The 13,766-nt window shown below is 41.1% G+C and overlaps 1 protein-coding gene across 7 annotated transcripts in view; it reads left to right on the top strand.

Moving 5' to 3' along the window:
* PDE8B (phosphodiesterase 8B) overlaps positions 1 to 13,766 on the top strand; it is a 253,654-nt gene that overhangs the window by 143,461 nt on the left and 96,427 nt on the right. For all 7 annotated transcript variants that reach the window (XM_019641025.1, XM_019641024.1, XM_019641028.1 and 4 more), the window contains exon 2: positions 8,921 to 8,977. In XM_019641025.1, coding sequence (XP_019496570.1) covers positions 8,951 to 8,977 — 27 coding nt within the window. In that variant the 5' untranslated portion in view covers positions 8,921 to 8,950. The remainder of the gene's footprint in view (positions 1 to 8,920; positions 8,978 to 13,766) is intronic.

Here is a 13,766-nt window from a genome sequence, read left to right as displayed (position 1 = left end):
TCCCCACACTGTACTCCACATCCCGTGACTATATATATATATATATATATATATATATATATATATTAAATTATAGTTGACATATAATATTATTCAACGGCAGCTTCAGATGTACAGTGCAGTGGTCAGGCCTCTACACTGTCCATGAAGTGGTCTCCCTAACAAGACATGTATCCACCTGACACCCTACAGAATATTTACATTATTAATTATATTCCCCGAACTACCTTTCATATCCCTGTGGCAATACTGTAGTTACCAATTTATGCTGTGAGGGATTTTAAATACAGCACTTTGTTTTATCAAATAGACGGTACGAGAAAAAAAGTGCATGAAGAATATTTGTAGAGTGGCTACTGCTCAATTAATGTTAACCCCAAAACAGAAAATAGTCTTTTCCAATAAAATGAAATACATTTAAAATTTATTTTGCATTATTTAAGATATACAACAAGCTAGAAAGTATAATTCATTAAACACCTATGCACTCACTACTCAATGCTTAAAAAAAATAGATCATCAGTAGTTGAAGCCCCTGGTATGTCTTTCCCTGAATACATCCCCCTCTCCACTAGCAGGGCCACTCGCTTCAATTGGGAATTCATAAGCATACACTACAATATATTCCTAAACTGTATTCAGCATTGTTTTAAATATTTTAAAACTTTAAGTGGTACTCTAAGGCATGTATGTATTTTAAACTTTTTTTAACTTGGTATTTGTGAGTTTTATCTATTCTGAATGGGTAGCTCTAGTTGACTCGTTTTCATTGTTGTGTAATATTCCATTGTATGGCTATTCCTCGATATATTGCTTTTTCTGGTGATGGATGCTAATGGCTTGTGAATGAGGCTGTTTCCAAATTTTGGTTATAAATCTCCTCCAAATAGTCTTATAAATACCTCCTTATTTACCCTAGAAAAACACTCACATAGCACGTGGATTATAGGATATGTGCTTCTTCATCTTTACTGGGAATCCCCAAAATGTTTTTCAAAATGGCTGAGCCAGTTTACACACCCACCAACAATGTACGAGTTCCTGTGGGTCTGTCTTCTTGCCCATGCTGGATAGTGTTTGACTTCTTAATTCTACCATTCTGTTGATTTCACTGCTTGTGACATAGTATCTCATTGTATTGAAAAGTTTTATTTTCCTGATTACTGAAGATTGAACATTTCTTCATACTTGTATTTCCTCTTCTGTGACTTTTTCAAATTTTTTGCCCAACTTTATTTTTGGTTGTCTTTTTATTGATATTTTTAAAGGCTTTCTTATATGTTCGCGTTACTAATTCCTTTTAGATTCCTATATTTTAAATATCATTTCTTGGGCTATCACCTATCTTCTTTTTTTTCAGTGTTGTTATGCTTGTGTTTTTTATTTTGTTTTTGGTGAATAGAAATTTTAAACTTTAAAGTCAAATTGGTCTTTTATGGTTGTGTATTTTGATGAGTAGATATTTGCATGTTTGTATTTACATGATAAAGCATTATGCTGCCAAATTAATGTAACATTTTAAATAGCAGAGCATAAAACAAAAAGTTAGTAGATATGTCACCCACTGCGAGTATCTCATGACTATGAGTAATCATATATATGCAAGGTGTGATCAAACAATACGGTGAATGTTTAAATAAAATAAAATTTATTACAGTAAAAGACATATTGCCATTAATCCTCCTCAAAATACTCCCCCTCTCTTCAAACACACTTATCTCATCATTCTTGCCACTTTCTGAAGCAGTTCTGGAAGTCCTCGAAGGGGCTGTCTTTAGTTGTGCTGTCGTGGCTGCCTCGATGTCCTGAATCATTTTGACTTCGGGGAAAAGCCATAGGTCACATGGTGCCAGATCTGGTGAGTAAGGTGTATGAGGACACACCATAATGTTTTTGTCAGAAATTGCCATATATCAGAAATGAAGTGTGACACAGAGCGTTGTCATGATAGAGGATGATTTACAGCACACTTTAAAACACACCTTCTTACAACCGTAGCTCACACCCGACTGACAAGTTAAAATTTGTCACACAGTGTTACTAAGATTAGAAACACCACTTCCCATATTGAAGAGCCCTGCCTTTCCGTTGGATGGCACTCGGCAGCAGCATTCACTGTATTTTGTGATCACAATGGAAAGGCTCCGTTTCACACACCACTTCTGGTGTGGCAATTTCTGTCAAATAAAAACATTATGGTGTGTCCTCATCCACCTTATTCACCGGATCTAGCACCGTGCGACTTCTGGCTCTTCCCCAAAGTCAAAATGACCATGAAAGGTAAATGTTTTGAATCGATTCAGGACATCAAGGCAGCTGTGACAGCTCAACTAAAGACACTCATAAAAGAGAACTTCCAGAACTGCTCTAGAAAGTGGCAAGAACAATGGGATAAGTGTGATTGAAGTGAGGGGGATTAATGGCACTGTGTCTTTCACTGTAATACATTTTTAAAATTTAAACATTCACCATATTTTGTGATCACATCTCATATATATGTGTGTATATGTATATAACAACAAAAAACACACAAAAGAAATCTTTTATTTGTTTTGATTCTAATTTAGGGATACTGTTTTAGGAGAATAATTCATCAAATGTGAAGGACTATGTCTTCCTCTTGCGTAAGTGATAATCTTGTGTTTTCATAGCAGGTATCTGGAAAAAAAAAACCCATGGGTGTCTGGGTTCAGGTATGATAGCTGAGTCTGAGTGGGGTTTGGTGCCTTCCACTAGCTTAGTTGCTCCGTTGATATTTATTGAATAAATGAATATGTACTAGAGTCTGATATTAACAGACGTGTCTACTCAGAAGATAGACTAGTGGTTCTCAACCCTGGATGTTCCCGAGATTTTTAAAAATGCTGATGCCTGGGCCCCACCCTTAGATATTCTGATTCTCTTGGTTTGAAATAGGACCCAGGCCTTGATACATTTTTAAAGTTCTCCAGGTACTTCTAATATGAGAACTTCTGGATCAGAGAGTTGGAAGGAAGCAGGTAGGTGAGGGGGGGTTCAGGGCCATCTGTTGGGCACTGAAAGGTCCAGGGCAGCAGAGTTTTGCCAGGAGGTGCTGGAGAGTGGCCAGAATCAAAGCAAGGTGAGGGCTTGAGGATGAGGAGAGGGCAGAGCTGAACATCGGGGCCCTGTGGCTGAGAACGCATTTTAGATCGCTGAGGGCAATAGGCCTGGGAAGTGGAGACCAGGATGAACTGATGACGCCCAGCCTCATGGTCAGTGCTGAGGCCCCTCAGACAGGAAGCCAGAGGGCAGGCGTGGGCCCATTACAAAGGCAAAGTCAAACACTACCTTTGCGTACCCAGGGCTCAGAGGAATAAAGAAAGAAGTTTGGCCTAGGAATGGAGGGTGGACAGGAGACACCTTGAGAGAATTAAATATGATTTTAAAATTAGAGCCAATGGGGCAGCAGGCAGAGTTGATTAAGGGCATTTAAAAAGGCCTATTCCTGAGCCCTCAACTGGTCCCTTTTGTGAGTGAAAAATGATCTTGACCCTGGAGTTCCACTCTCATGAAGTTATGTTTGCCATGAGCTGTGTGTGTGTACACCTGTGTGTGAACGTTCACTACTGCAGGTGGAGGGGAGGAAAGGGTTCCAAGGACAAGTCATTGAAGTGGGGAAAATTTAGACTCTGAGCTTGTTGTTGGAAGGCAGAAATTATGGAGGCCTCCCTCCCCCAGGCACACACACGCACCCCCTCCTTTTTCCTTCCTGGCTCTGGTGGCAGCCCTGTGAGCAGCAGGACTGCCCGGAACTGGTCACCTGTTTTGCCAAATCAGAGTGTAACCCAGAAACCTGTAACAGAAAAGTGGGTAGTATAGTCAGAATTCTTTACATGTTGGAGCGTAATGGGACAGCAGTGCCCTGGGAGTCGGGGAAAAATGAAGCCTCAGTCCTGACTCTGTCAGTTAAAATCTGTGTGATCGTAGGCAGCTTAATTCAATTCCATGTATTTACTGAGAACCATTTATTTATTGAGCACCAGCATTTTTGAGCATCGTCTAGATCAGAGGTTCTCAACCTTCCTAATGCCGTGACCCCTTAATCCATTTCCTCATGTTGTGGTGACCCCCCAACCATAAAATTATTTTCGTTGCTACTCTGTAACTGTAATTTTGCTACTGTTATGAATCGTAATGTAAATATCTTTTTGTTTTCCGATGGTCTTAGGCGACCCCTATGAAAGGGTCGTTCGACCCCCAAAGGGGTCACGACCCACAGGTTGAGAACCGCTGCTCTAGAGGCTGGGGTTAAGATTGTGAAAAAAGAGTCTGTGTCCTCAAGAAACTCACAATTTTGCCAAAGAGAGAGGTGTTTACACGAGTCATGAAGTCAGTGCTGTGAGGTACAGGGGGAGTGCCAGAGTAGAGAGAATGGTTACTTCTCTCTCCAGGCAGCTGGGTTTGAAAGAGCCTTCGGAGAATTGGGGCCCATGCGCGGGCCGCTGGAGAATCAGCAAGCTGTGCTGAGCACGTGGGGCAGGGCACACCAGGGAGGGCTTTCCAGGTCAACCACTTTTCTTTCTGAATTCTCACTTCCTTCTTGTTTGAGAGAAGCTCTGAAACTTGACTCCAGGTAATTTAACAGAATCCCTGAAGCTGAAACTGCTAAGAGCTGTGGCAGTCACCACCAGAGAACGCGGTTCAATGACAGGTGAACGAGCCAGCCTGAACTATTTTAATTCCTCTCGAGTCCGTCTCTTTCATCTGCCTGCACTGCACCGGCTGGTTTGCTTCTTGGAGTTCCCTCTTCATTGAAATGAGGCCAAGCTGCATGGGGTTTTTTGGTAATTTTTTTTCTTGATCGTTGAGAGAGATGTTTTCCCCACTTGCTTTCCACTGCTGTAGTCCCCACTCATAGCAGTGTCTTTGTTTTGTTTTTGCTAAATCTGTTATTGTCTATTTAGAAAGTAGGTAAACCAAACATTTGATTCCCCGACCCCCCAAGTCATACATTTGATGCTGTTAGTCCTCTGCTCAGAAACCTGCACGGTGGTTGGTGCTAAAGAGTAAAACGGGCCTTCCTTTCCAGTCTCCTCTAAGGAACTCACCCCAACCCTCCCAGTTTTCTCTGTCATACCCTCCAATCCAGCTTCTCTAGATCTTGTTTTTTCCCCATTGTACCTTTGCATTCTTGCTTCCATGCCTTTGCTATGTTTCTTCCCTCCACCCCGACCCAGTCCCTTCATCTTCCTATTTTGCATGACCTACTCGTCTTCATGAAGCCTTCCTTGAGCTCCCTACCTTCAAAACCAGTATTACCTCCTTTCTCTCAACGTCAAAGTCTGAGGGAAAATGTCTACCAACTAGAATTCTGTATCTTGCTAAGCTATCATACAAGAGCGAGTGATAGCCATTTGCAGATCAACAGACTGAAGGAGTTTGCCACTCATAGACCCTCTCTGAATGAAAAGATATATTCCCAATTGCACTTTCAGGGACCTATGTGGCTAGCTTGGGATCAGCTAAAGTGAAAGTACTGACAACCATAGAATCAGCAAATGCTACAAAATAAGGCTCTTCCCCACCCCTACCCCCCAAGCCCAGACCCCAAAGAGCCAGTTCATCTGAATGTGAATCGGTGTCCCTGCTACATGTATATAAGCATGTGCATATGTTACCAGATACACACAAACATTTGACACACTATGAATGTTGGATAGTTAAAACTTCACTGTTGGCCCACAGTCCTTCCTCAGTAGGCTGCTGGGGAAAGCCATGTGGTCAGAGTGGCTAGGAAGCTTGTCTCGCTTCACACTGTCGTCTCATCCTCCTCTCCTCTCAGGATCTGGAATTGTATTACCTATGACCCACCCCTTTCTTACTTCTGTGTCCTTGGCAAACTTGGTCACTTCCTGGAATCAGAGCTAATATACTAATTGAGGATTTGTGCATCTGCAGTTGCTCAGAGTTCACTGTTTGAAATAGAGGATCTTGGCCTGGCTACACAGACGTCAGTAAATGGCCTCCTGTTTCTGCTCATAATTGCTCTTACAAATTGGTGAAATGCAGTCAGTAAGACGCCTGTGTCAGAAACAGAACTCTGCCAACTGCTGTCTGTGAATATACCTGCTGCAGACTTTCCTCTCCTGGCCGCTGCCGCATGCCAGCCCTCAGAGCCATTGAGGGCAGGCTGTGGGGTTCTGTTGGGATTGTTGTCCTCTCTGGGACATAGAAGCCAAGGTCAGATGACCAGGAGTACAGACTGGGAAGGAAAAAGTGTGGGTCAGGACTAGAGGAGCTGGGAAACGAAGGCCCCAAGCTGGCAGTGGAGGTTTTTAACGGGTTGGGAGGAAAAGGGCAGGGGTCTTGGACAGTATCTACCAGTCTTGGGGTTTCTGTCCTGGGCTCTGCCTCAGGTAGCAGCTTCCTGCTGAGCTAAGTCTGTCTGACAGAGGTTAAAATGCTGGATGCAGGCAGTGAACTCTTGTGGCTGTGGGAGAAAGTTATAGGCCCTTTCTTGTCTTCTGGCAGGAAAAGAATATCTTCTAGACTGAGCGTTGCTTTTCAAACTCCACGTTGTAACTCAGCGCCCACTGCCTGTCTCCCACTAAGGTCACTATGTGAAAGTGCCTAGCACAATGCTTGGGACAGAAGGGAGCTTAGGAAGTGCTCACAGTCATCAGATATCCTTCTTGCAGAGTTGAAAATGACGTGGGTGACTACTTCATGCACTTATTGGCTTCTTACAAAGCATACAGGAATGTATCAATTAGGAGTGAATTATGATTATTTTTTGGACTTGTGCCCTTCTAGCAGGGGTCCTTCCCCCAGCCTCAGCTTCCCAAAGGGAGTCACCTTTTACTTTATTCCTTTTAAGCTTGTATTGATTTCTTATTTCATTTTTTATTTTCTGCCCCTGGATGACCCCTTTGGAAGCCAGTTTTGCTGGAGAAACCATTAACAGGTGGCCTTGTTGAAGGGGGAGGCCTCTGTGTGTGTGGTAGATGCAGTGACTCCAAGAGAGAGCACAGGGAGAGTGAAAATATATCCCAGATTATCAACCAAATCTACCTTACTGTACCAAATTGGTTTCACTTCTTCATCTTTAACTTGCAGCAAAATTCTGGCAGTTGTACTGCTTTTGATGGAGTGTATCTATTTCAGACAATGAAAACTGCTTTTAGGATGGAGCTGGGTGGGGGGCCAGAGGCCAGCGACACAGGGGGCCTGGGGACGGTCCTTTCCCAGTGGAGTTATTCTTGGGGCTGTATGTATTACATTGGGGTTGGTATCAGCACAGACGTCTTGCAGGACATTGCTTTGCTTAAGAAAAGAAGTATAAGAGGGACGCGCTCAACTTGAGTGCATTGCTTTTACCCGAAGACAGCAGTTAACACTGAAGGAACTTGTTGCTGGTCCCCGGGCTTAGGGACTTGAGGCCCCATGTTGGTTTACATTGTGCCAGGCCTTCTGAGCTGTTGGGAGGCTGCCTCGCCAAGCAGAGCAGGATCGCAAAGGCTTGCCCTCTTGAGAACCAATCACAGAGGCCAGGGAGCCTCGGAGGAGTGTCCTCAGAGGGCTCTTCATGTTTTCTGCTGTCTGGTTTGGTGAGAGGCCAAAGCCCCCTGTATTATTTCTTCATAGGTGATGCTTGAGTGTGATTGGGGTTGGGGCGGGGGGGGGGGTGCAGAATACGGTCAACCTTACAGAGAAAAAGAATGTCAGCAACTTATGATGTTTTGGAGAAGATTCACACCATTGGGAGTTAAACTTGGGGAAAGGGGAAGAAAGAAGAAAGGTAATTTTTAGCCTTCAGAAATATAAAGAAAGTGCTGCTTTTCCTGTTTGTTGTTTAAATAAAGCCTCCTCTGGCCCTTGGGCCATGGCAGTGTGTCTGGTCCTGTGAACCCTGATGCTTGCTGAAGGTGCCCCATCTGACTGACAGGGGCCACCGCAGTGTATTGAATGTAGGATAAGCTTCCAAGACGTGGCAGAATGACTGCAGCCTCTTAGAGAAAAATAAAATTGGATCCATGGAGGTGAGGCCAAGACCTTCAATCCAATTGTCTAGAGAAAAGTCATTTTTGGAAATCCAAGTAGTGAAAAATGGACACATTGGCTTGGTGCTCGCAGCCAAAGACAGTTAGATGGCGTTGGCCGGTGAACACCTCAGCTCATTCCTGGACTTGTGGGGCACAATTTAGCCTCTTGGGGTCATGATGTGTTTATTTGAGGAGGTACAACTGAAATGAATAATTTATTCATAATAAGCATGGGTGAGAGTAAGCTATTTACAGCCCTTAAACCATAGAAATGCTTTGTCCTCCACATTTGAGAGAAATTTTTACTTTTGAAATTCCCAAATAAGCGCCCAGCATGGTGCCCAGCACATAGTAGGTACTCAGTAAATAATTATTGAATGGAGTTGTTTTCTTCCATAAAACAGTACATGCTTATTGTAAAAAGTCCATGCACTTAAAGTAAAAATAAACTTAAAGCCCATCACTTAGCATTTGAGGATATGGTCTTCCAGACATTTTCAGCGCATATAAATGTATGTGTTCTTTTACAAAATCAGGCTTGTACTGTACGTGGTGCCTTATAAACTGTCTCCAGGTGAATAAATTGGATCCTTTTATTTAGGGTCTGCAAGGGCCGGCCGAGTGGCTCAGTTGGTTAAGAGCTCGCTCAAGAGTTTGAGCTCTGAGCAACAGCGGTTCGAGTCCAGCCCGAGCTGAGCAGCCGCTGAGCTGCCAACAGGTAGCAGGATGGCTCAGCTAAAAATATATATATATATATATATATATATATATATATTTAGGATATATATATGTATAATATATATATATATATTTAGGGTCTGCAAAGTGGCATATGTAATATCCTGTGCAAGGAGGAAATTGTCAATTCTTTTCGTTTCAGACTTGACACATCTCATGTGCTGTCCTTTATCTCGCAGGTTTCTTCTGCGGAGGTGCGCATTGGGCCCATGAGACTGACACAGGATCCTATTCAGGTATGCATCCTTACTCAGTAGGGGCCAGAGCACTGACTGAGGGGCTTTTCTGGTATGACAGCAGACAGCCGTCCTTGCCCCTGCGTACACGCCTGTACGTAATAATGTTTACATACGTGTGTGTGTGTAAATGCTTGTTTTTATTAACGTCATACTTGAAAAATCAGATTGTTTGCCAGAAGACTTAAACATTGCCCCATCTTGAGTATAAACATAATAGGTAGATTGCACGGTGGACTGTGAGGAAGAACAACTCTCCCACCAAAACACTAGCCTGTCCCATATCCTGCTGCAGCCGGAAGGGGAAGGAACGTGTGTGGTAGAGGGCAGGGCTTTGCCACGAGCCCCAGCGCGTGTGAACCCTGGCTCTGCCTTTAACCAGCTGTGTTGCCCCTGCGTGCAGTTGCTTCATAGCCGCACCCAGTGTCCCCTGTGTAAAATGGAGATGATAATGCCCCTCCCATAGGGAATTGTGAGTTAAATGGAACAGCATCGAGTGCCTAGAAGACCGACCGCCTGGCAGTGGAAAGTGCTCAGTAAATGATAACTGTGGTTGTTGGCTGAGATGATGACAAAAGGCTCCCTTTCGTGTCCTGTGTGACAGAAGCCAAGCAGCCTTCTGGGCTCTGTAACACCGAGGGAACAATAAGTGTGTCCTCCCTCCAGCTCCCTGTGGCCCCTTCAGAGGAACATGTGTGAAAGGGGTTTGCACCCTTTTAAATAAGTGTTAAATCCCCCTCTGCATATCCATCAACCTGATAGGCCTAAATACGGGCCCTGCCTCCTTAGGAAGCTTGTGCTACACTTAGGATGCATGAGGATGCAGAAAAGATGTAAACAAACCAACCAACTCGTACATAGATGAAAATGAAAACAACTAAGGAAGTGTACTGTTTGATTTATGAGCAAATGGAAAAGAAAATAATGTTTTACCATTGCTTGGAAAAGAAAATGCAAATCTAGGGGAAGGGAAAAAACAAAAGGAAGATATTTAAGCTTGGGAAAATTTGACGAAAACAAATTTAGGAACAGAGAGAGAGAGAGAGAGGGAGAGGGAGAGGGAGAGGGAGAGGGAGAGGGAGAGGGAGGAAATTACTAAAATAAACATAAGCCACAACTGTCTGTATAGAATACAAACAAGTGGAAAATTCCAGTAATCATCCTGGGTGCACGCACTTTGTAGTTCATTTCAAATCAAGGCAATGACCAAGGATCTAATAACAATATTCCCAAAGCAATTTCTGGAATGTTTCTTGAGATTAGTGTAGTTTTAGATCAGTTAGTTTAATTTACTTTCGTTTTTTGCCCTGTGCTGACTGGCAATGAATGCTCATGATAAGGATGGATTAGTCTTTTAAAAATGTAATTTGTCAAATTGCAAAGTATTTCAAATATTCATTAAGGTGCGTGTGTATACCCATACCCACTTTTGCCAAATATTAACAGTAGACCCTAATTATCTGAGTTTTTTTCAGAAACAAAAGAGTACAGATACTGTTTGATCCTTTATTCATCCCTTTGCCTCCGTCCACTCCTCCCTAAAAGTCACCACTATTTTGCGATTGATTGTGATAGATATTTGTATAGTCTATATATGTATGTTCTACATATGTATGCATCCATTCATAATATTTTTGTTTTGAATATTTTAAGCTTTATTTGAAAGGTATCAGCCTGTAGGCATCATTCTGGAATTTTTATTTATTTAACATCATTTGGTGTCATATCTAAGAATCTATTGCCTAATCTAAGGTCAAAGATTTACTCCTTTGTTTTCTTCTAAGAGTTCTATAGTTTTAGCTGTCTGATCCATTTTGAGTTAGCTTTTGTATATGGTGTGAGGTAAGGTTTCATTCTTTTGCATGTGGATATCTAGTTGTCCCAGCAACTTTTGTTAAAAAAATATTCTTTTCCTGATGAATGGTCTTAGCCCCTTTGCCAAAATTCAACTGGTCATATTGTGAGGGCTTATTTTTGGATTCTCAGTTCTGTTCTGTTGATATGTCTGACATATGCCAGTACCACACTGTCTTAATTACTATAGCTTTGAAGTGTGAGTCCCCAACTTCTTATTTTTCAAGATTATTTTGGCTATCTTTCTCCCTGCATCTTCATATGAGTTTTTGGACACGCATGTTAATTTTGGGGGCAGGTGGAGAGTGGGGTGGAGGAACCAGCTGGGATTTTGATAGTGATTGCAATAAATCTGTACATCAATTTTGGGATTATCACTATGTTAACAATTTTGTCTTCCAATCCATAAACATAACATGTCTTTCCATTTATTTAGATTTTCTTTAAACAATGTTTTTTCTTTCTCGGTGTATGTCTTTCATATTTTGTTAAATTTGTTCCTGAAATGTTGTTTTTGATACTATAACAAATGGAATTGTTTCCTTAATTTTATCTTTAGGTTGTTTATTGCTAGTGTATAGACATACAATTTATTTTTGTGTATTGATCTTGTATTCGGCAACCTTGCTGAATGAACTCTTATTAGCTCTTACAGTTTTTTATAGATTCCTTAGGATTTTCTGTATACAAGTCATGTTAAAATGTCTTCCTATCTAATCTAAATACCTTTTATCTTATTTTAGTTGCCTAATTGTCTTGTTACAACTTCTAAAATAATGGTGTATTTAATTTTATAAGACAATATACTTTTAGATCTTTTCTCAAAGTGGTTGCACCATTTTACACTCCTGGAAGCAATACATGAGTTACTCCAAATCCTTGGTAATATTTGATGTTTAGTCTTTTAATTTTAGTTACTCTAGTGGGTGACTGGTACTGTCTTATGGTTATTTAAATTTGCATTTCTCCATGACCAATAATGTTGAACACTTTTTTTTTTTTAATTTACCTACTGGCCATTCCTTTTTCTTCCTTTGTGAATGTTTGGTTAAGTCTGCTGCCTATTTTTAACTGGGTTGAATTTTTAAAGTTATTGAGTTATAGGGGTTCTTTATATACTCTTATTACAAGTCCTTTATCAGATTTCGAGAGTATTTTATCCCAATTTGTGTCTCTTCTATTCATCTTCATACCTCTGGCTTTTGAGCAAAATTTTTAATTTTGATATAGTCTACTTGATCACTTATGATAATTGCTTTCTGTGTTCCAAGAATCTTTACCTACTTCCAGGTTAAGAAGATAATTTGTTTTCTTCCAGAAATGTTGTATTAACTTTTAATTTTAGATCTATGACCTATCTCAAGTTAATTTTTGTGTATGGTGTGATGTAGAGGTCAAGGCTCATTAGTCGCCATATTGATGTCCAGTTGTTCCAGCTCCACAGTGTGGGAAAGACTATACGTCCCTTCCTCCACTGAATTGCTGTGATGCCTATGCGATCTGTTAGTTTCTATGGTAGTGGGTATGGCAATATCATCAATATCTGTTAACATTTGTTGATATTTTGAGTCTGTGATGTTAATGTGTGTTCTTGATTGTGTATATACTTGGTGACTGTCCTTTTTATTATGTAGTATTCCTCTTTAAACTTAAATTTCCCTTAAATTCTGTTTTTATTGTTTTGGTGATATTGTGATCAACTTTTATAACTTTACATTAAATATATCTCTTGCAAGCAGTACAGAATATTTTTCTAAAACCTATTCTGAGTGTCTCTTTGAATAAGGGAATTCAGCCTGGTTACATTGAGTGTGATTTCTGATGCAATTAGTCTTATTTTGTGTCTTCTGTTTTATTACCCATTTTCTTTATTTTTTTCTATATCTGCTTTTTGTCAAATTGAGTTTTGTCAAATTATGTTTTATTTTCTCTGTTTTAGAAGTTATAGGTTGTGCTTCTATTTTTTTAGTGGTTACCCTTAAGGCTTTTTTTAACATGCATGTTTAGCAGTCAAATTTTATAACGAAGTCTCAAATGTACTATATTTCTGTCATCTCAAACATGACTTGGTCCTCAAGCAGGATTTAAATATCACTTAACAGCCCCACTCTGAACCACTGAAAAATAATTGTCTGTAGTTTTGATTTATTTGATATATTAAAACATACCAAAATATTTTTAAATTGTACTCATAAGCTATCAAATATAATAATAAAATGAATACCATGAACCTATCCCCCAGTGCAAGAGCTGGAATGTTCCCAGTGCTACTGTGGACCCTGCCTGGTTCCAGCCCCATGAATTTGGCCTCAAATGACAGCAATGCAAGTGGTCGAGAGTCCTGCCCTGAGTGAGAGACAGAATAATTGAGATTCCTTTTAAAAATGGAAGAAGCTCAACTTGGATGTAAGGATGCCTTTACTACTTGGTCTCATTCAAATGTAGCGTCTCACTCATCGATCTGTCCAGTAGGAATCTGCCAAGTACCTACATGTTCAGGGCCCCACTCTGGGTGCTGCGGGGTGGGGGGGTTGGGTGGGGAGAGACTGCACATGCTCCCTGGCCACCCAGAGGGGTCTGGGCAGTCAGCCTTATTATTTGTCACACTCTAACTTTAGCGGCAGTGGTGTGTAGTTAAGTGTTTTTGTGCTCCTGCTACTGACACTGCAACTGTCTTAGAAAAATCATACTATGCCCTAGTGCCTTTGTTTTTGGTTTTTGTTTTCTTGGAGAAAAAATATCTATTCTGTGACTTCACTGGCATGCCAAAAATGTTAATTAGTTATATCAACCAGAGCTCTTAGGGTTTCAGAGGAACTTGCTTGATAAAAATATTTCAAGATGTGGCTGCTTTTGAAGGTGTGTTTCTGATTCACCAGGGGAAACCTGCTCCCATGTCAGGACACATAACACGGGGCTCCGCACACCCCACGCG

This window comes from Hipposideros armiger, unplaced genomic scaffold, assembly GCF_001890085.2.
Source record: "Hipposideros armiger isolate ML-2016 unplaced genomic scaffold, ASM189008v1 scaffold_55, whole genome shotgun sequence".
Lineage (NCBI taxonomy): Eukaryota > Metazoa > Chordata > Mammalia > Chiroptera > Hipposideridae > Hipposideros > Hipposideros armiger.
The sequence above is the reverse complement of the archived record's forward strand: the minus strand, read 5'-3'. Positions and strand labels throughout refer to the sequence as shown.